At 44.4% G+C, this 21,017-nt stretch overlaps 1 protein-coding gene across 1 annotated transcript in view; it reads right to left on the bottom strand.

Moving 5' to 3' along the window:
- The window catches only part of LOC123773774 (cholesterol transporter ABCA5), a 567,017-nt gene that overhangs the window by 496,001 nt on the left and 49,999 nt on the right, over nt 1–21,017 (bottom strand). Inside the window, exons 4-5 of the mRNA XM_045767705.2 lie at nt 18,788–18,891; nt 16,799–16,909 (exon numbers count right to left, since the gene is read on the bottom strand). Coding sequence (XP_045623661.1) covers nt 16,799–16,909; nt 18,788–18,891 — 215 coding nt within the window. The remainder of the gene's footprint in view (nt 1–16,798; nt 16,910–18,787; nt 18,892–21,017) is intronic.

Below are 21,017 nucleotides of genomic sequence, written 5' to 3'. Positions count from 1 at the left end.
ATAGGGCGGGGAATTCTGGCAAAAAATAGGCGCTGACTGAGCGTGCGTCCCAGGCGGTCTGTTGATCGCCAGCTGTCAGGCCGGAGTTGCCACAAAGAGATAATTACCTAATTATTTCAATGTCTCTGATTGATTTTTCGTAGTTTTTTTGCTGTAATATTATTCAATAGTGTGTAGTGTGATATATTTATATAATAAAATGAGTGAATCATCACTGTACTAAAAAATATGGTGTGCATATTGTTGATTCAATTATGTTCATCAAACAGTGAACAAATACTTTGTCGGATATTACATTACATACACAGGTTATATATAAGTATCTGCATGTTTTGTTCACCATAACTGTACACCTAAGCTTGTATGGTGAGTAAAGGCACAAAGACGTAGGACCTCACACAGTCAGCTGATGGCTGCCGCCCTCAAGGCCAGACGCACTAATATTTCTCCTACAACAATACTGTTTGTGGTGCTATTACGCTATATACACACATTATATATAAATATCTACCTGTTTTATTCACCATACTTGCACAAGTAAACTGGTATGGTGCCCAAAGACCATCGTGGTCATCAGTAAACAACATGGTAAGTCCTGCAGACAATGCTCCTCCCTCACCAAAATGGCAGCTCCCAATCTACTCCTCTTGCTGTTTATACCCTCTATACACACGTTATATATAAGTATCTACATTTGTGTTCACCATAGCGAACCACTAAGCTGGTATGGTGAGTGCAGTCAATAAAAGGTGGCCACACACAGTCAGAAGATAACGCCACTACCCTCCCTCGCACAGCATTACTCCTCCCTCCATGGTGCACAGCGCTAAATATCACCACAATCCTGCTATTATCAGAACCCTGGTCAGTTTTATCACAGTCAGGGGTCTTCTGTAATAATATCATCGCTACATAATAGCATGAACAAGAATATTATGGCATTTTTAGGCGATGCTGTGGCCACAAGCTGAACAGCAGTGCTGCGAGTTCATGCTGCGTGTGTCAGGCTTGGTTGCTCACTCAATACTGAGGCCAATAACACCCGGGAGTTTGGCCCACGATTTTTTTTTAAAATGGTGTCTGTTTACAAGAGCCCTGATGAAGGTGTGGTGAACCCCGTGTATCCACGGGCCGTTTAAATCTTGCGTAGTACTCCAAAGCATCATATGATGCGATGCGCAATTTACTGCAAGTCGGTCAGAGCATCATATGATGCGATGCGCAATTAAAGGGTTAAGTCTAGCCAGCCTGAGGTCTATCCTTGTGCCCATGACGTTCGTCAGTGTGCTGCTGTGGCTGCCATGTTTGGCAATGTGTCTTGAGCTGACATTTGGGCACTGGAGTTTTGGAGGTCGAACAGGGTCCTGGCCGCCCATTCTTTGCTCAGTATTCCTGGTGCCAGTCGTTCGTGTGTGGCTTGGGGTTGCAGGTTGAGGCCAGTTGTCTCGCGTTTGAGTGGATGTGTGTGTGGCAGCTGCCTTTTGGGTAAGTCCCTCATTTCCTTCTTTGATTAAGTAGCTCTAGAGAAATTAGGGGGCTCCCCACAGAAAACCAATGTTGAATGTAATGAGACAGTATTTTCTGGGTGAGCCCTGGAGGCTCCATGGCAATCCTCCCTCCCTCTGGTTGATGATTCCATTTTGCTTTTGATCTTTATCTTCCCAACTTGAGGTATGAGTAACTGGCGCAGGGGGTCCAGGGCTCCCCCTCCCCTTCCCGGAGAGGGAAGGGCTGCGTGGACAAGCAGCATGGCAATGGTAAATGATGTTTGCTTGTTTGATTGTTTCCTTACATTTTGGGGGGACTTCTGTCTCTCTGTTCAGTCTTCAGTTGCAATTTCTTACCAGGTGAGGTCTGTTTTGTTATACCCACCTTTCTGGGTGCCTAACCCCGGTCAATGGCAGACATGGAATGCTCCCAAACACATGGGGTTTCTATTGGCCATTGCTCCCTTTGGCTCTCTAACTGGGCCAGGTTCTGGCTCATGGTCACCGTTAGGCGGAACTCCATTGACTAATGCCCCAGACTAATATAGTGTATATCAGTCCGATAGCTCCAGGGAGCCAAAGGGGCTCCCACAGAAATATTAACTTAAAAATAAATTTTATACAGAATACTACTCATATTTTTCGTACGCAAAACAATCAGGTATAAATATAAACCGTAAATAAAATAAGTAAACATTTAACTGAATTTCACCTTTACTGAGAACTCTTGTTGGCATATGGAAGACAGTGAGGAGTGGGGGAGGGAGGAGGAAAGGTAATTATGTATGGGAGATGGTGAGGCGGGAGGGCAGAGGTGGTGAGCATTTAGAAGGAGCATCCCCTTCTATTATAACAACAATCCATACCCTGCTCACCTTTCATATCTGCATAACTCATTCCAGATTTTCCTTTCACATATTTCATTGCCTCTGTTAGCCAGGAACCGAACCCGGGGAGGAGCCGAACTCATATCAAACTCGTACAGGGAAGGGTTGATAGGAAAACCCCCTCCTGCTGTAACAACAAGCCTCGTGCCGAGGGTACCCCGTACTGAGGGTAACGTTTGACCCCAAGCAGGGTCAAATGGGGCCCAAGCTCCCCAAGTCAACTCCTCCCCAGCCTCGGGATCCTCCACGTCTGGACACGGGGAAGAGCCGTCCTCTAAACCCTTTGCCTCTGGAGAAAAGGCAGAGTCTACCAGAAAACCAGGGAAGAAAGGACGGGGGTCCACCAGCATGACCCCGGAAGCCCTAGCAGGAGGAACAAGCTCAAATGCCTCAGCCACCGATCCGGAAGGGGCTGTCCCCGAAGCTGCCCAAGTCTCAAAACCAAGAAAGCCCTGCCTCGACTCTGAAACCCTCAGATGTTTAGGAGCTGGGAGCAGGGGGGGAAAGGGAGGGGGGAGGAGCATGAACTTCAGCAGGGAAAGGACCAGAGGGGTGAGGACAAAACCAAAGATGAGATGACTAACGCCCCCAAGTTTGTGTCCCTATAATCAAAGCGGAACAGCCTCGGGACATCCGGAAAGGTAACCAACCTAGCGAGTTGCAGCAACCTAAACCTCACATGCAAATCTAAAGCTGCCTGCACCTGAATATCAATAGCAGTGGACTAGGTGAAGTGGAGTACAAGCAAGAAACACCACTTGCAGGACTCCGGGTCAAAGGTGTCATTGACCCAACAGGCAGCATGGTGGAGGCAAAAACAATAAGAGTCACCCTGAGACAAGAGGACAGAGCAACCTTTTAACTCACCAGAAGCAAGATGGGACTCTGAGAACGCATCCATTGGACCAATGGGGGTTTCCAGGCCCCTTAGGTTGACTACTAAGGGAAGCCCAGGCAAGGTACTGCTAACCAGTTATCCCAGAACTACCAAACAAAGAAAATGCTGAACCCCTACAACGTGTGCAATCATGGGGACATAGCGGAGGGCCACCCAATTAATACAAGTGGCCCTACACCCACAGCAGGCAGACTCCCACCAAGCAAAACAAACCAAAAGAAAATAAACACCCTGCAAAAGCACAATGCCTCCAGGACGAACAAAACCAGCCACTTTGTATATTACTGTAACCACGCGATTATCCGGGATTCAAACATCCGGAAAACGCCCTTATACGGCCAAAATCGTGATCGGATAAAGTTATCACAATATCCGGCCAAAATGGCCACAGGAACCGGATAAAAGCTCGTTTGGCCGGATAAAAATACGGCCATACCATATTAATCCCGTCTGTGGCTCTAGACACATGATGGAGGAGGGGGTGGGGTGGGTGGGTGGTGTTGGGAGGGTGGGAGGGGTGCATCAGGAGGGACCACCTGGGTACAGGAATTACCATTAATTTTAAAACAATTAATCATAGCCAAAAACAAATGAAATAAGTACTAGTAATTATGTAATAACAAATAAATAAGTTTCCTAAAAGCATTGTGCACAGGCTGAAGTTTCCTTAAAAAATATTGTGAATTTTTTTCCTCCTGGCGGCCTACGTAACGTGCTATAGCTGCCCCACCCCAAGTGGACCCGTCCAACACTGGTCAATCCATGTGCGTCCGTCCCTCGTGTTATACACAGTGCTGCGCCATTAGTGAAATATTTTTTTAAATAACTTTCTTAATTTTCATAGTAACTTTGAACATTTTTGGCCAAGAATAAGTCTGGTAGCAGCATCAATCGTTCTGGAAGTGTTAAGAGGAAGAAGATTGTCCTAGCAATTAAAGACAAGTTACGTGTTGTTCAACAAGTGAGGCGTCATAGGCAGCCAAGCGCCTTCAACAAGTGAGGCGCTATAGGCAAGCCAAGCGCCTTCAACAAGTGAGGGCATGCAAGCGCTTCAACAAGTGAGGTGCAAGCAAGCGCCTTCAACAAGTTAGGCCTCACAGGCAACCCAAATGCCTTTAACCAGTGAGGCTTCAGCAGCTGGCAGTCAAAACTAACTTAGCTTAATGAACTCTACAGTAATTTTAAGTGTTAATTTTAGTGTTGTGTTAGTATAGGTTATGTAAATTGTTAAGAATTTTTAACTTCAAGATGTGTGGCATCAGTCAAGAAGACGAACACCTACAAGGTAAGTTGAGGTTTCTAGTTGAATACTGTATTTAATAATTGTAAGTGGCAAGGCAATTCAAATTATGTTGTTTGTAGTATAAAAATAGTTGGAAATGGTCACTTTTAGACTTGTAGGTGAAAAAGTACCATTATCCGAAAAATGTGATAATCCGGCTGGGGGTCCTTCCCATATAGTCCGGATGATCGAGTGGAGACAGTTGCACAGTACCTTGCACCCCTGCCACCTGCCAGCAACAATACTACCTCCAACCCAAGGCCAAACAGTGGTAGGAAAAACCCCAGCTGGCCCTAAGGGTAGGCAATCACCAAACAGCAAAATAACCCTGCGGAGGCAGTCCCCGAACAGTTTGTGGAAGGTAACCCCAAACTGCAAGGGCAGTACTTACAAGGCACCTAGGGAAGGTGACCCTAGGTGCATGCAGGCCCAGTACTTCTGGAATTACACCTGTCTCGCACACCACCACACCGCAGAACATCACAAGGCACAGCACAGCTCAAGAATTAGACCCAGAGTCGATCGACCGCCACCCAACACAATAGCCTCAGAACTATGGTTGGGTAGCTGGCACTGGAGGTCTGGGGGAGGAGCTCCCCTGTTCCCCCTCCTGAGGGGGGGGGGGAGCTATGCAGACAGTGGTGCAGCGGGTGTGGTGACGTCATGCTTGTTTGCATGTTTTCTTATTGGGGAGTTCTGCCTGATCATTTGGCTTTTGGTTTGCAATTTTTAACCAGCTGAAGTTTGTTTTGAAATTCCTACCTTTCTGGGTGACCTTGTAGATGGCAGACACAGACTGCTTCCAACACTCTCGCTGGCCAGGCCTTGAACTGAGAGGATGTGCGTGCCTCCTCTCCCTCTTTGGGTCAAGTCCCTCGTCCCCAACCTTGTGCTGTGATCGCCAGGGCGGTATCGTCACAATACTACTGTGCTGCTGAGTGTTCCAACACTGTTGCATAAGTCACTAGTATCAAGGGAACCCTAGAGTGAACTAGGGAGTGGCGCCTGAGGTCGAAGGCAGGCTAGCCTGCCCCCTCCGCTCCCTTAGGGGAGCCTACCAAACATTAGTGTTTGGTGCATTGCTGGTGCTAATAACACAGCATCGCCTGTACAGTGTACCTGGGACTCACTGTAAGACTCTAGCAAGAACCACAGAGGATCTACAGCTTCAGGCACCAAACAGCAAGTTGTGGGATCGTAATCTGTCCCCCACGGACCTCTGACCCTTGCGGTTAGAGCGTTGACCCAACGGTCCCCCCTATCCCTTCCCTGGCGGGAGGTTGACAGCCGCCAACACTACAATGATGCCAGCTTTGTACAGAGCAACTGTACATTCCTAGTTATAAGACTTATCTTCCCCACTTTCTCTTATTCTTCTCATTTCGCCATTTCAACAGGTCAAGTGGAACGGGCCAGTGACCTGTAAAATCTGGGGGGCCACTTGACTTGGGCATCTGTTCACCCTTGTAGCAGGGTTAGGCTGTCTTAGGGGACATTCTGTCCATACATAGGAGAATAAGTCACTGAGGGCTACCCTCTGCGAGTCCCAACCAACCAAGTGGAATATCCAAGTGTTTATCCAAGTGGTTTGAGCACTCTCAGACCCACAGAGTGCTCTACCCCTCAGAACGGGTTTATGACTGTTGGCGCTGATGACTGGTAAGGCTTGCTGCTTGCCCTGCCATTTGTCATGTTATTCATCATCACATGGTTATAAATGGTATTAACCAGGTATCGGACAATTTTATTTCATATTAATGTCACCTGAAGAAGCAGTAATGGAGGAGGCAGCTGCCGGGCCATCAGGGCTCCCCCCCACCATGACCAGTGACACTGTCACCCCACCATCCAGTGATGGGTTTATGACCGTGTTAAGTAAAAATCAGAGAAGGAAACTAAAGCATGGTGAACAACAGGGTGACGACGTCTGCTAGCACCAAAGACAGAGTACACACGCCAAGCCTTCCCTAAAGGCACGAGTGTAGCTGACAAGATTGTTTGGAGCAGGGAACTGAGCAAGGAGTACAAACTTGGCTCTATAGACTTCCTACGTCCACATGTCAACTCCCCATATGTGTACGTTTCAAGACAGAATAAGCAAGTTGTGGGTGCTCTTCAGCAAGGAACAATAGGTGGTATAAAGTTCTCTCCAAGATAATCCATCACGAAACAAGAAGATGGATGAATACCTAGTCTACAGATACCATCACGAGTATCCACTAGAGTGGGTCTATGAATTAGACGGGGTTCACAAAGCAAGAAGATTGACCAAAAATGGTAAACCCACCAATCAAATAGTCATAGTCTGGAAGAAGCCTGATCCGCCACCTAAAAAGTATTGGTTTGGTGGGGTGTATGCGCCCCCCAGCACGTTCAGGGTGTGGGAGCTGAGCCCTGTAGAGTGTTACGAGTGCTGTGGCAGTGGCCACATAGCTAAGCACTGCTGGTGCTCCACACCCAAGTGTGCTCTCTGTTCCGGTGATCACCCACTGAAGAACTGTCCGTATAAGAAGACCAGAGACCAAAGAAAACTGGAACAGGAGCAACAGAACACTGTAACAGAAGCAGGGCAACAACCTGAAACTGTGACTCCAACTAAACCGCCGCTGAAGTGTTTCAGATGTGGGACGGAAGGAGTAACCATCTGGCACTCAGACTGTACCAAACGGCCAGCCTCCCTTGGCACAAGGAAGCAAATGCCCGATACTCAACAAGTGTCTAATGATACCGGCTCTAGTACTGTTGACCCACCCCATAACGGTGACAGTACCAGCAACGCCCCTGACAACACACAACAGTCTGAGATAACAGTTAATGGACAGTTGGCAGCCTTGCAAGCACAGGTAGCAGAACTGACTGGAATTATACAGACGCTATGTCAGGCTCCATCACAAGAGATACAGCAGCCTCCATGCTACTGTGTTAAAGCCGTGGCCCGGGCTGGTAAAGGTACCTGCGGCGGCTGCGGCGGCTGCGGCGGCTGCGGCGGCTGCGGCGGCTGCGGCGGCTGCGGCGGCTGCGGCGGCTGCGGCGGCTGCGGCGGCGGCGGCAGCGACGTCGTCAGTCAACTCAGGGATGACAACAGTGATAGTGACACAGAAACATTAACTGGAAAAGGAAGTCGACTTGCATCAACATATTTTAAAATGATTCATGTCCTTAACGAACGCGCTCAAGCCAAGTACGAGAATGAAAAAGATAATATTCTGAGTGACAGTAATTATGCCCTACGACTTACAGATAACATTCACTCGCGGACCATCCCGAGTTGCTCAGTGATCGAGAAACTGATGATGTCACCAGATGTTCCTGACGACACAAAACGCCAGGTGGGTGTGACTCTTTACGTCATAGAGTCACTTATTGACACATTGTACAAGTGGAACGAGGACAACAATGGGATCACCAGACCAAGGGAGGAACAACACCAAGACGATGGCTGCTGCTGACACACGGTTCATTAGGTTTCTCAGTTGGAACATTCGTAGCAACAACAAAAGACTGAATGATCTAATTGCACATGTTACCAGTAACAACATAGATATAATTGCTATACAGGAGCCCTACATGTCCAACATGATAAACAAAACCCCACCAAAAATCAGAGGGTATGCATCCTATAATAACAGTAACGCCACAGGCCTATTAACATACGTCAGAAGTGATTTACCGCACATTCTTGTGAGCACGTCACACAATGTACACACACAGTACCATCACTTTCATGTACAAACTAAAGCAGGCCACTTTTCATTCCTCAACGTATATGCCAGAAGCCAGAAACTCAATGTAGCATTGTTCCCGGATCTAGACAATCATGGGACAATATACATGGGAGATTTTAATGCTAGACATATTACGCTGGGAGACATTACTAACAACGATAATGGATGCAAATTTATAAAATATGTTTATGACAACAGATTAACCGTGTATACTACGGATACCCAAACTCATTTATTGGGAGGCAGACTTGATTATGTAATGGGTAGAAACCTTGTGCAAGATAGGATGGAATGTTCATTGGCAAATCACTTGGTTAGTGATCACTATGCAGTTTCTGCTTCCTATGAGGTACAGTATGATGTACCTAATAGACATAAGAGACGGAAATTGAATATTCCATATGGCTTGCATGACCACTTTATTAATTGTATTTCAAAATGGTATCAAGATTACACAATAACGAATGTACAAGCCTTCTCCAGAGATCTCGTTAATACGATTACTACCTACTATAACACATGGGTGTGTTGGGGAACAGGTCTTAAGCCTAGCAGAAGTGGGCAACACCTACCACCACCCAAGTGGGTCCTTGACCCCGTCTTTGTTAAAGAACATGAACGAGTAAAGCAACTTGGAGATACGTACAAACGAACCAAAGCACAAGGAGACTTGCATGCATTTCTAGTTGCAAACAGAGAGGTGAGAGACATGAGCAACGTCATACGGAATAAACATTGGGAAGAGTTCCTACAAAGTATAAATGAGCAAACAACACTTGTTGAAGTTTGGGAAAAGATACGAAAAATCTCTAGAAGCAACCCAACCAAACCGCTGCACCACAGCCCACTAGAACAAGAAAACATCCTCCTTGATCAATGGGCACTAACATCGAGCTACGACTCACTCCCAATTAACATACAGCATAAACTTGATGACACACGCCCCAACAGACAACGAACCATCAATCTTGCCTGTACAGCTATCGACGTGTCGGACCTTAATGATGTAACTGAATGGGAATTAAATCATGCACTAAAGATGGGAAAATCAACTGCTCCTGGAGAGGATGGTATTACTTACAGTCTACTGAGATTAGTCTCACACGTACCAGGCAATCCATTATTAGTGTTGTACAGAATGAGTTTATGTGAAGGAGTATTACCTGATGCTTGGACAAAAAGTGTCATTGTTCCCATCCCCAAACCACACTCAGATAATTATAGACCCATATCTCTAACATCGTGTGTTTGCAAAGTGCTTGAATGTATTGTTCTTAACCGACTCATGTATCGTATACAGGGGCACCTGTCACCCCAACTGTTTGGATTTATGCCTGGGCTCAGTACACAACACTGTTTTGCTGAGTACTTCGCACATATTGAAGCTTCCTCTCAAACAGTCTTCATCGACCTAGCAGCAGCTTTTGATACAGCAAACAGAGAAATCATACTGGAACAGCTTGCCGAGCTGGGAATACAAGGAAAATTACTGAAATGGATAAAGGGCTATTTGTCTAATCGAACAGCATATGTTTTGTTTAATGGTGTTAAAAGCACAGAGAGCAAACACTTTGAACTGGGAACTCCACAAGGAGGGGTCCTCAGCCCCTTGTTGTTCAACGTTCTGATGCATAAACTTATTAAAGATCTTCCAACTAATAATGAAGACACTGTCATTTGTTATGCTGATGATATATGTTTACAGGCTGCCTCCGAGCCTAGAATGCAAGTTCTGCACGACGCTTTTGCTACTAGAGCTGAGGAATGTGGCCTCCTTATCTCTGTACAGAAAACTCGTGCCCTCATTCCATGTGGTATTCCACCACCCAATTATCATATAGATGGGCGAGCACTTGAGAACTGCGAGTCTTACAGATACCTTGGTGTCCCCATTAACGACCCTGGGTACCTTTCTTCTCTCAAGAGGAGACTTTGGGAGAGATAAAAGCCCTTGCGGGTCCTTGTTGGTGTCAATCATGGACTTAACGTGAGACTTGCTAGAATGTTTTATGTATCATTTATACGCTCTGTGATTGATTACAATGCTCTACATCTCACACTGTATACTGACAAAGAGCTGAAATCTCTTGAAACCTTGCAAAATGAAGCTATGCGTCTCATCCTTGGGGCTCCAAAGTCCACGAGAATAGTTAATATGAGAGCAGAGTTAAAATTACCTACCATAAGTGAGAGAATTTTGTCTATTAGCACAGTTTTTGGCATGAAGGCATTGAGTAGATCTAGACAACACATGAAGTTTCAAGCTAAACTTTCTAATATGCTGCACTCACCTGAGGTCTATAGAAGAAGAACGAAATCTGATAATGTATATTGGTTCTACAAGGTAGCCAACTCCATCAAAATATTAAATATGTACCCAACTCAACTAATGATTAATCAGCCAATTACTCCATGGGATAACTGGGATCTATCAGTTGATTTTGTAAATGCGCCCAAGAAAGATAGTGTGCACACTACATTATTAAAACAGTTAACACTGAAAAGCATCACTGAAAGTACTCAGAGTATGGGTAACGATGTGTATTAGTGCTATACTGACGGCTTTGTAGAAGATGGTGGACGATGTACCGGATGTGCATGTAACATATTTGAACAGTCTTCTCTCGTACATACAGCAATGAAGCGCGTCAATGACTGGGCAAGTACAACTCAAACCGAACTTGCAGGCATATACCTTGCCACTGAATTTTTAAAAGACAAAGGCAGTGGACTTATATACTGTGACTCGCAGAGTGCACTCCTGGCATTGAACGCACATAGTAGTGACACCCAGAAAATAGTCAGTGATATTCGAATGAATGTTTTAGCTGCTAAAGAAAACAGATTTGAGATTAAATTCCTATGGATACCATCACATGTTGGCATCTCAAGGCATGACACTGTTGATATGCTTGCATAACGATGTTGGTCGTTACCGGGAATGTCTACATCGCTAACAGAATACAGAATCATGTGTAACACGTATCCTGTGTCACAGTCACAAAGAATAAAGAATTTCAATCCAAATCTGTTTCGCTTGGAGGGGAATATACTGCTTGAAGGCAACACGTCCTTTGAAAAGCACAAGGGATTCGTCAATCACCAGCTTCTGTGCTGGTACGTAGAAATCTCTGAACTTTCCAATCACGTCATTCATATAGTGCCTGACTCGCCATCCTCTGTCCGGTCCTCATTACTTGCAAAATGAAGACACCTGAGGAGTATCTGAAACTTGTCTCGGGACATATATTTCCCGAAGAAAGGTGTTGGACTAGTCTGGTCTTTGCTCCAATAATCTGTGATAGAGTGTTTGACACAGTGCTTCATCAACATACATATTGCTAAAAATACATACATTTCACCTACAGTAGTGTTTTTCCAATACCGCAATCGTGAATATTCTGTTATCTCTTTTCCAATGAGATGAGCCGCATAAAGGTTCGTTTGGTGTACAATATATTCCATGAGCGACTCATCGTAAAATGATGTAAAATAATCCAATTCACACATGTCCTCACCATTATCAGGGAAAAGCTCTGTAATCCCAACATCTTTATTGTCAAAGGCAGGAATTAGAGGAATAAAATCATCACCATCACTTTGATGGTGACGATTTAAAACGCTGAGACGAGACCCTGCTGACGTGACAAATTCTCGCACGGTAACACCACTGGTACTAGCAACAGGCTCAGTAACACTATGCTCTGAATCCACTTCACTAAAACCAGAAAATGAGTCACCTTCTTCTGACTTGTTGCCCAAAATATCCTCATACTCTAAATAAGCACAGGAACTGTGCGATCGTGGGTGAATTGGAGTAGACATTGGGCGAGGTGGCAAGGGTGAGCGTGTAAGCCTCGCCATGGGAGGAAGCTGTATCTCATTTTCACTGTCTGTGCTACTATCATCAGTCAATTGTGCATAGACCTTATTGTAAGAGTCATCAAAATCACTTTCCTCACCATCAGAAAATAATTCACTTGTTATTTGCTCCTGGGTAAGTGATTGTGTGGTGCGTACCCGGGAGGCATTCGGCCGTGCGCTCGCCATGGTAACCGCTGGGTAACTGGGGCCTTCCATGCGTTGGTAGCGTGAGCTGGATTTTTTTTACAAAATGGGGGCATTTACTATAGCCCCTAGGCAGCGCATGGGGGGCCCCCCTACCCTGCTGGTCCTTCAAATCTTGCGCGGTACTCTATCACGTCATATGACGTGACGCGCAATTTATAGCAATTTACTCAACACGTCATATGACGTGTTGCGCAGTTTAAAGGTTAACAACCTGGGTACAGCCCCATATAGGCCATTAAATCGAGTGGATACTTTTGAAAGCTAAAGCCAATAACATAAATAATTTCTCAAATAGCAGATGTCTATCATATTACAGTATATTTTTGTTTTAGTTAGAATATTAATATAATTTGGATAATAAAGAGCTATTAAAACACCAGTTTAGAAATGATTTATTAATCTGAAACTTTCAAAGTCATAGGTCACTGAGCTATGATGACACAGACAAAAGTGAGGTTTACAGTATAGTATTCCCCTATCTGTCCACCCTCACTCATCTTGTTTCATCACAGAAAATGTATATTCTGTATAAGAAAATTTTCAACACATTAGCTAGCTATTCACATTTCAGCCTTTAAATTAATTTACACAGAAACGTGTGCCAGAAATCAGTGAACGAAAATCATGAAAACTCAGTTGTTCACTTGTGTGGACCAGTCTGGCTGGTGTTTAGTTAACACTTTCGCGCTATGTGGACGCGCCGGCGCGTTCGGTTTCGTCTAACGTAAACGCATAGTGGACATAAAGTTATGTCAACTTTTAAAAATTTGTATAAAATTCAATTTTAATCCGATTTCATTGGGGTTTGTTTCAAACGACGCGCCATGAAGTTCTCTTTCTCACCACTAGGCCGCCTGGCGCATCGGCCTACCCGGTCACGTGACGGGCCCATTTTTTTCATGTCGTGAGTCGATCACGCTCCCCTCGCGCGCCAAACTCGAGCATTTTTACCCGTTTCCGTGTGGATTATACCCAATTACTTCATCAAAAATGGATCAAGGTCAAGGCCCAAGCACTTCTACAAGCACTCAAGAAACATTGAGAGAACTTGGGGTGTACAAATGTGGCACAATTAGAATGCTACGTGGCGCCCCAAAGGTATTGCAAGCTCTAGCCAAGGGTAAACTTCCACTGGATACCACAGTATACCGCCGCAAAGATAATACCTTCATTCTCCTGTGGAAAGACAAGCGAGTGGTTTCAATCATTACCAACATCCACAATGCAGACACTCAGCAAGTTCAGCGAAGGAAGCGAATTCGCAACCGAGACGGAACAAGTGGAATACAACAGGTAACAGTGAACAAACCGACTGCAATTTGCGAGTACAATAAGTTCATGAAAGGTGTGGACCACTTCGATCAAATGGTTAAATATTACCATTTTACCAGGAAAACTCACAAGTGGACCAAAAAGATTACCTTTTTATTTCCTGCAAATGGCATTGCATAATGCCTATGTTTTGTACAAATACAACACAACTGATCGAAAAAAGCTAACATTGCTACAGTTCCACGAAGTGGCAATCTGGGCCCTATTGCACTGGGACACAGAGGAGTGGCCTAAAACAACATCATCATCATCTCAACACTTGCGGCACGCTCCAGACATAAATGATGACACAGCTCCTGCCAATGCTGACGCCATGCCAACTCCCGGACCATCTGGTGTGAGGCGGCCTTTGTTCACTACACCACCTCAAGATGAAGCAGACAACGAATCTGAACCCGACATGTCTGCCACACTGCCAGTTGACGAAACTGTTTTGTCAGATGAATCTGACTCTCCTGCAACTCCTGTTACACCTCCAGCGAGAGGACCTGGCCGCCCTATTGTTGATTCAGAAAATCGCATGAACTACAAACTGAAACATGAAATTTACAGACTGCCCAAACGTCTCAAGTGTCATGCATGCGCACGGTCCGGTAAAAGGAAGGACACGAACTATGGATGCAAGACCTGTGGTGTTGCACTCTGTGTTGTTCCCTGCTACACCAATTACCACTGGAAACAGGTGTATTGGGTGGTGAAGAAGTAACCACCCGCAACAGCTTCACTCCACCTACAAACCATCTGTTGAGCAACTTCAGGAATGAAGAACCTGAAGAAGGTGGAGAGAAGAACAAATGCTCAACTTACTGTTCCACAACCAGCCTTCCCTTGGTAAGTACACCTATTTGGTCCAAGTTTGTGTAGTATAATTTAGCTCATAGAACATTCTATTGCGAAAACATTGCCACAAAAATGAATGACATACATACAATAATAATATCAGAACAGTGAAATAAGTATAAACTTTCAAAGCAACGTTTCGCGCGTGTGTCGTCCAGTCACCGTTACCGGGTAACAGTGCGCCCACTTCCCACACTCTTGCGGGTGGGCCGGGACCATTATTCTACGATTATATTCATATCATCGTGTTGGGAATTTTATTGGGAGTCCATTGATACCAAAATTAAGGCTGTAGGACAATTGTAGAGGTGATAATAATCCCAAGAGTAAAAACATTTTGTTGCTGTTGAGCGCTCACGGCGACTCATCTTCGTAGTTATTTATTTCATGCTGGTATCTCTATAGCTTTTGTGACTTTTTTTACTAATGTTCTTCTAGAGAATTTTATTGCGAACACGTTGGTACCAAAATGAAATACGTAGCATGAAAACTAAGGTCAGAAAAGTAAAAAGAGTATACACATTTTTGTTTTTATGCTTAAGCGATAAAAACGCCGCGCGCACATACGGTTGGCTGAGTGACCTTCGCCGAGAGCGCGAAAGTGTTAATATGGTTTACTTATTGTATGGCCCACTCTGGCTGGTGTTTAGTTAATATGGTTTACTTATTGTATGGCCCACTCTGGCTGGTGTTTAGTTAATATGGTTTACTTATTGTATGGACCACTCTGGCTGGTGTTTAGTTAATATGGTTTACTTATTGTATGGACCACTCTGGCTGGTGTTTAGTTAATATGGTTTACTTATTGTATGGACCACTCTGGCTGGTGTTTAGTTAATATGGTTTATTTATTGTATGGACCACTCTGGCTGGTGTTTAGTTAATATGGTTTACTTATTGTATGGACCACTCTGGCTGGTGTTTAGTTAATATGGTTTACTTATTGTATGGACCACTCTAGCTGGTGTTTAGTTAATATGGTTTATTTATTGTATGGACCACTCTGGCTGGTGTTTAGTTAATATGGTTTACTTATTGTATGAACCACTCTGGCTGGCGTATAGTTAATATGGTTTACTTATTGTATGGCCCACTCTGGCTGGTGTTTAGTTAATATGGTTTACTTATTGTGTGGACCACTCTGGCTGGTGTTTGGTTAATATGGTTTACTTATTGTGTGGACCACTCTGGCTGGTGTTTGGTTAATATGGTTTACTTATTGTGTGGACCACTCTGGCTGGTGTTTAGTTTTTTTTTTTTTTTTTTTTGAGATATATACAAGAGTTGTTACATTCTTGTATAGCCACTAGTACGCGTAGCGTTTCGGGCAGGTCCCGGGAATACGATCCCCTGCCGCGAAGAATCGTTTTTTCATCCAAGTACACATTTTACTGTTGCGTTAAACAGAGGCTACTGTTAAGTAATTGCGCCCAGTAAATCCTCCCCGGCCAGGATACGAACCCATGACATAGCGCTCGTGGAACGCCAGGCGAGTGTCTTACCACTACACCACGGAGACTGTGATAATATGGGTTCACTTGTTGTGTGGACCAGTCTGGCTGGTGTTTAGTTAATATGGTTTACTTATTGTGTGGACCACTCTGGCTGGTGTTTGGTTAATATGGGTTCACTTGTTGTGTGGACCTGTCTGGCTGGTGTTTAGTTAATATGGTTCACCTGTTGTGTGGTCCACTTGTCCACATGTGTGATCCAACTTGTCATATGAAGGAATTATTAATTGTAACCTGTGATAGAATGGGAAAGTTTTCCACCACCCTGTGAACTCTGTTCCAACATCGTAAGCAAATCCGCACATCCTCCGTTTCGGAGAACCAGAGCATGTCGAACCGGGTGAGGAAATCTGGCCTGAAAAGTGTGCTACCTAGCTGGAGATTCCTCAAATTAGGGTGCGTTAAATCGAGGTTGTACTTTAACTGTTACTTGCCACTAGCAGGTGTGTGCAAACTCATGTCAGGATTAGCAATGTTCTTCATGCAGTTGCTTGTTTTGTAGTACTCTACCTTTATGTGATTATCCTTTGGATTAATGTGATGGTCTAGTATCCCTAGACTCCCCTTGCCTCTACTGAGGACGGGGAGGGGGCAGATTTTGTTATTGGCTTCTGGTAGGCACTTGTGAATCTTAGAGCTTGGTCAGTAATCTAGGTTTGGAGCTTACCAGGTGGATAGCCTGAGAAACCACCAAAGGGACCTACATGAAGGGATCTACATGGAAAAACATTTGATCAAGCTTTGATAGTATTTAATGATACTTACAACCGAGTAGCAGCAGGAATGTTTGAGAGTGGATTAAACCTCAGGACATAACTTTTATTTTTCAACGGATCATCAGAGAATACCACTGCTGCTAACATGAGCCTGTCCTGTCTGGGAAGAAATCACAAAATTAAAAGACATTAGTTTTGTCAATAAACAATAAAATCAATTAACATTTCACTAAAATCACATTCCTCATTACTTACAAGTTTGTTATTTGCTCAATTACAAAATTTCAAAGACCTTCAATATTTTTTGTTTTTTTTTGTTTTTGAGATATATACAAGAGTTGTTACATTCTTGTACAGCCACTAGTACGCGTAGCATTTCAGGCAGGTCCCTGGAATACGATCCCCTGCCGCGAAGAATCGTTTTTTCATCCAAGTACACATTTTACTGTTGCGTTAAACAGAGGCTACAGTTAAGGAATTGCGCCCAGTAAATCCTCCCCGGCCAGGATACGAACCCATGACATAGTGCTCGCGGAACGCCAGGCGAGTGTCTTACCACTACACCACGGAGACTGTCCCCCCCCCCCCCCTGTTACCCACGGAGACTGTCCCCCCCCCCTGATATGTTACCCCCCTGAAAGAGAAACAACTTGAAAGAAGACCAAAGGAAAACAGAAAACAAAATTGAAATATTCAATAATAGAAAATATAATAAATTAGGTATATTGTACAGAATATTGTATGGAATTAACAAATATGACTACAAGCACAGTTAGCGTAAGCAGAAATAAATGTACACAATCCACTAGACCAGCACAGGCTTGAACAATGGAGCACTTGAATAAGAGATATGACATGGATAAGCTCTGACTGTTCAGTTACCAATCCTTTTTGGTGGAGAATGAGATGTCATGTTGTGTGAGAGGCATGCCTGGTATTGGTCTGTGCCAGCATTTCCCCTTCCTTTGCCATGTGCACTTATTTGTGTGTGCATAATTACCTTGGTATAATTACCTAAATGTAGATATGGGATGAGATCTACGCTCGTGGTGTCCCGTCTTCCCCAGTACTTTGTCATATGATGCTTTAAAACTACTGATGATTTTGGCCTCCACCTTCTCACTTAACTTGTTGCAACCATCTATCCTTCTGTTTGCAAAAGTGAACTTTCTTTAAAAAATTTATCACCTTTGTTTCCTCACTTTAAACCTATGTCTTCTTGTTCTTGAAGGTGAAGTTTTCAAAAATTCTTTGTCAATTTCTTGATACCTGTTACTATTTTGTATACTGTATAGTGATCACATCACCTCGTTTTCTTCAATGTCTACATAACCATGTTGTCACGGGTAATGTAGACACTGTGATTCCATATATTTTGTGATTTTCATAATATGTGATGTTAGAGCCATTATCTATCATTTTTTGGGGGGAAGCCCCTTGTTGTTTCATGAAGCTGCTATCTCTCAAAGTGTGCTATACTACTAGTTCTATGAGTCACAGAGTTCTATTGCCCTACCAGGGACCATGAGCTAGAATCTGGCTCCCTTACATGAGGCACAGAGAGCAGTGGCACTTATGCTAAAAAATTTAGAAATTTATTCATGTCTGCCACCACCAAGGAAGGCACTCCAGAAAATAAAGGAAAACAAACCATTTCTGGTTTCATACAAGACCACAGCCTCGAAAACTGTCGCAAACCCCAAAAAACTCAAAACTTCACAAAACTAGCACGAGCTCATTCACCTAGCCTTTCCCTCATTTGAGGGAGAAGGGAGGGGAGGCAGCTGGATACCCCACCCTCAGTTCTATTCTGATTGTAGTTGTGCGCTATGTTCGCCTCTCTGTTAATCCTGCTCTGGTGTTCTGTTTTCAGCCTTATGAGAATCAATTCACAATTATAGTTTTAATCATATTATTCATATTAGTGCAGAATATACCATGAAATACACACACACATAAACACCCCATTTAATCATTTGTTTGCATGTACTGTATACTGTACATCTGTAATACAGTATTTTGATTGAGTAATACTTACTGAAAGATATCAATTAACTCGTCCTGTGAATTGTAGTATCTGACTGAGAAATTGGTTAAGAAATTGGCTCCAAGTTGCTGAATCTCCTCTGTGACATTTCTAACCTGCAAATACAAAATTACAATATTAATAAATAAAAAATCTAGCATTGAATTTAATAAAATGCCCTTTTTCTGCAGTAGCCCCAGAGGCTCCCTGAAGCTATCTAGACTGATATGTGCTATACTGTGACATCTCGGCTTACGAATGACCCTATTTACGAACTTTTCGGTTACGAGCTCAATTTCTTCGTAAATTTGATCAGGTTATGAGCTTTGCCTTGAGTAATGTAGTTTGTTGTACGTGCCCTAGTGCGTGGTTCCTGGTGGCACGGTCGCCCATGCTTCAGTTTAGCAGTGCCTCCCGCTTTGTGATGATCGCACTTGAATTCTTTGTAAAGAATTTCATTGTTTTTCGGCTTTTTTTGGATTTTGAACATAAAAGTAATTATTATATATAATGCCATGAGTCCCAAGAAAGTCAGTGGTAAGGTTCAACCTAAGAAAACACATGTGAGGATGACCATAGAGCAAAAACAAGAGATCATTTGTAAACATGAAAATGATACACAGGTTGTTGAACTAACTAGGCAATACAACACATCTATGTCAACGATATGCACTGTAATTGCTAAAATAGGGGCACTCATATTATGTCCCCATATTATATTATGCACTCATATTATTTGCCACTCTAAAGTGGCAAAAGGCATATCATCATGAAACAAAGGACACAAATACTTGAGGAAGTTGAAAAGTTGCTATTAATTTGGATACACAACAAGGAGTTAGCATGTGATAGTTATTAGAGGCTATCATTTGTGAAAAAGCAAGGCTATTCCATAAAGATCTTATACAGAAAACACCTGGAACGAGTCATGCAGAAATGAAAGAGTTTAACTCCCAAGCTGTTCCAGGCTATTTGGCCTTTGTCACCCACAGACGCATAAAAAAAAAAAAAAATTAAAAATCAGTGTTGAATGTAATGAAACGCCATTTTCTGGGTGAGCCCCGGAGGCTCCTTGGAGCTTATCAGGCTAATGTATGTTATATTAGACCGGGACATTAGCTAAGGAGTTCAGACCTACCAGGGACCAGTGCCAGAACCTGACCACTTCAGAGGTTTCGGGGAGCAATGGCTCTGGAAAAACACCTTGTGGTTGGGGTTTTCCTTATCTGCCATCAACCGGGGTCAGGCACCCAGAAAGGTAGGCATAACAAAACAAATCCCACATGGTAAAAACTAAAACAAAAAAGCGAACAGAGGTGTAGAAACTCCCTACAATCCCAAGGAAACAAGCAAACATCGCACTTTACTGCCGCGCTGATCATCCGCGCAGCCTTCCCCACCCCGAGAGGGGGAGGGGGGAAGCCCCTGACCTCACCACGCCGGCTGCCTAGCATCAGTTCGGAAGCTAAGCTTCAATCAATGCGAAAAAACCGCCGACCGGTGGGAGGGAGGGTTGCCAGGGAGCCTCCGGGGGCTCACCCAGAAAATGGAGTTTCATTGCATTCAACGCTGGTTTTCTGTGAGGAGCCCCTACGGCTCCCTGGAGCTTCATACCCAAAGAGAGGGAAAAGAAAGGGACGACCCAGGAGGCGGCCACCACAAACTCCGCAACGTGAAGCCGAGACAACAGGCTGTAACCTGCAACCAGTGGGCGTTTTTGGTTGTCTTCTGGCCTCTGGGGGGTGACCGCGGACGGCTTCTCCCCCTTTGGGGGCTTCAGGGCTGGCGAGGTGGGTTGCTTCCCCTGCGCTTCGTCATGTCATCTTAGTGGGTGCGTTGGACATGGTCGATCCGCCCCATCCTTCTGGGGTTCCGGTCTGCTCTATGCAGACACTGGCCTGGCGAATCTGCGGTTCTTCTGGACTTGTTCAGACTTGTTCAGTCTGCGCCCTGGATTCTATGCCCTCATTGGAGGACTGTTGTCTCCGGTCCGGCTTCTGTTGGGGCCGGGTGCCTGGATAGTGGCCCTAGACCTCCAGGTCACTTCTTGGCACGTTCCTCTCCAGTTTTCCGGGACTGGCACAGTTGGTGGTGGGGCTTCAGGCTTGCTGCTTTTGTTGCCTTCCTTAGTTTGTAATTGGCACTTGGTGTATTTAAGCATCTTTACTGGATCTTGGTGCCCTGTCTGAGTCTGCTTGGGATTCGGTGTCTGGCCTACCTCAACGACTGGCTGGTGTGGGCT

The sequence above is a fragment of the Procambarus clarkii genome, chromosome 72 (genome assembly GCF_040958095.1).
Source record: "Procambarus clarkii isolate CNS0578487 chromosome 72, FALCON_Pclarkii_2.0, whole genome shotgun sequence".
In the NCBI taxonomy this organism is placed as follows: domain Eukaryota; kingdom Metazoa; phylum Arthropoda; class Malacostraca; order Decapoda; family Cambaridae; genus Procambarus; species Procambarus clarkii.
This window is presented reverse-complemented; position numbering and strand designations above follow the sequence as displayed.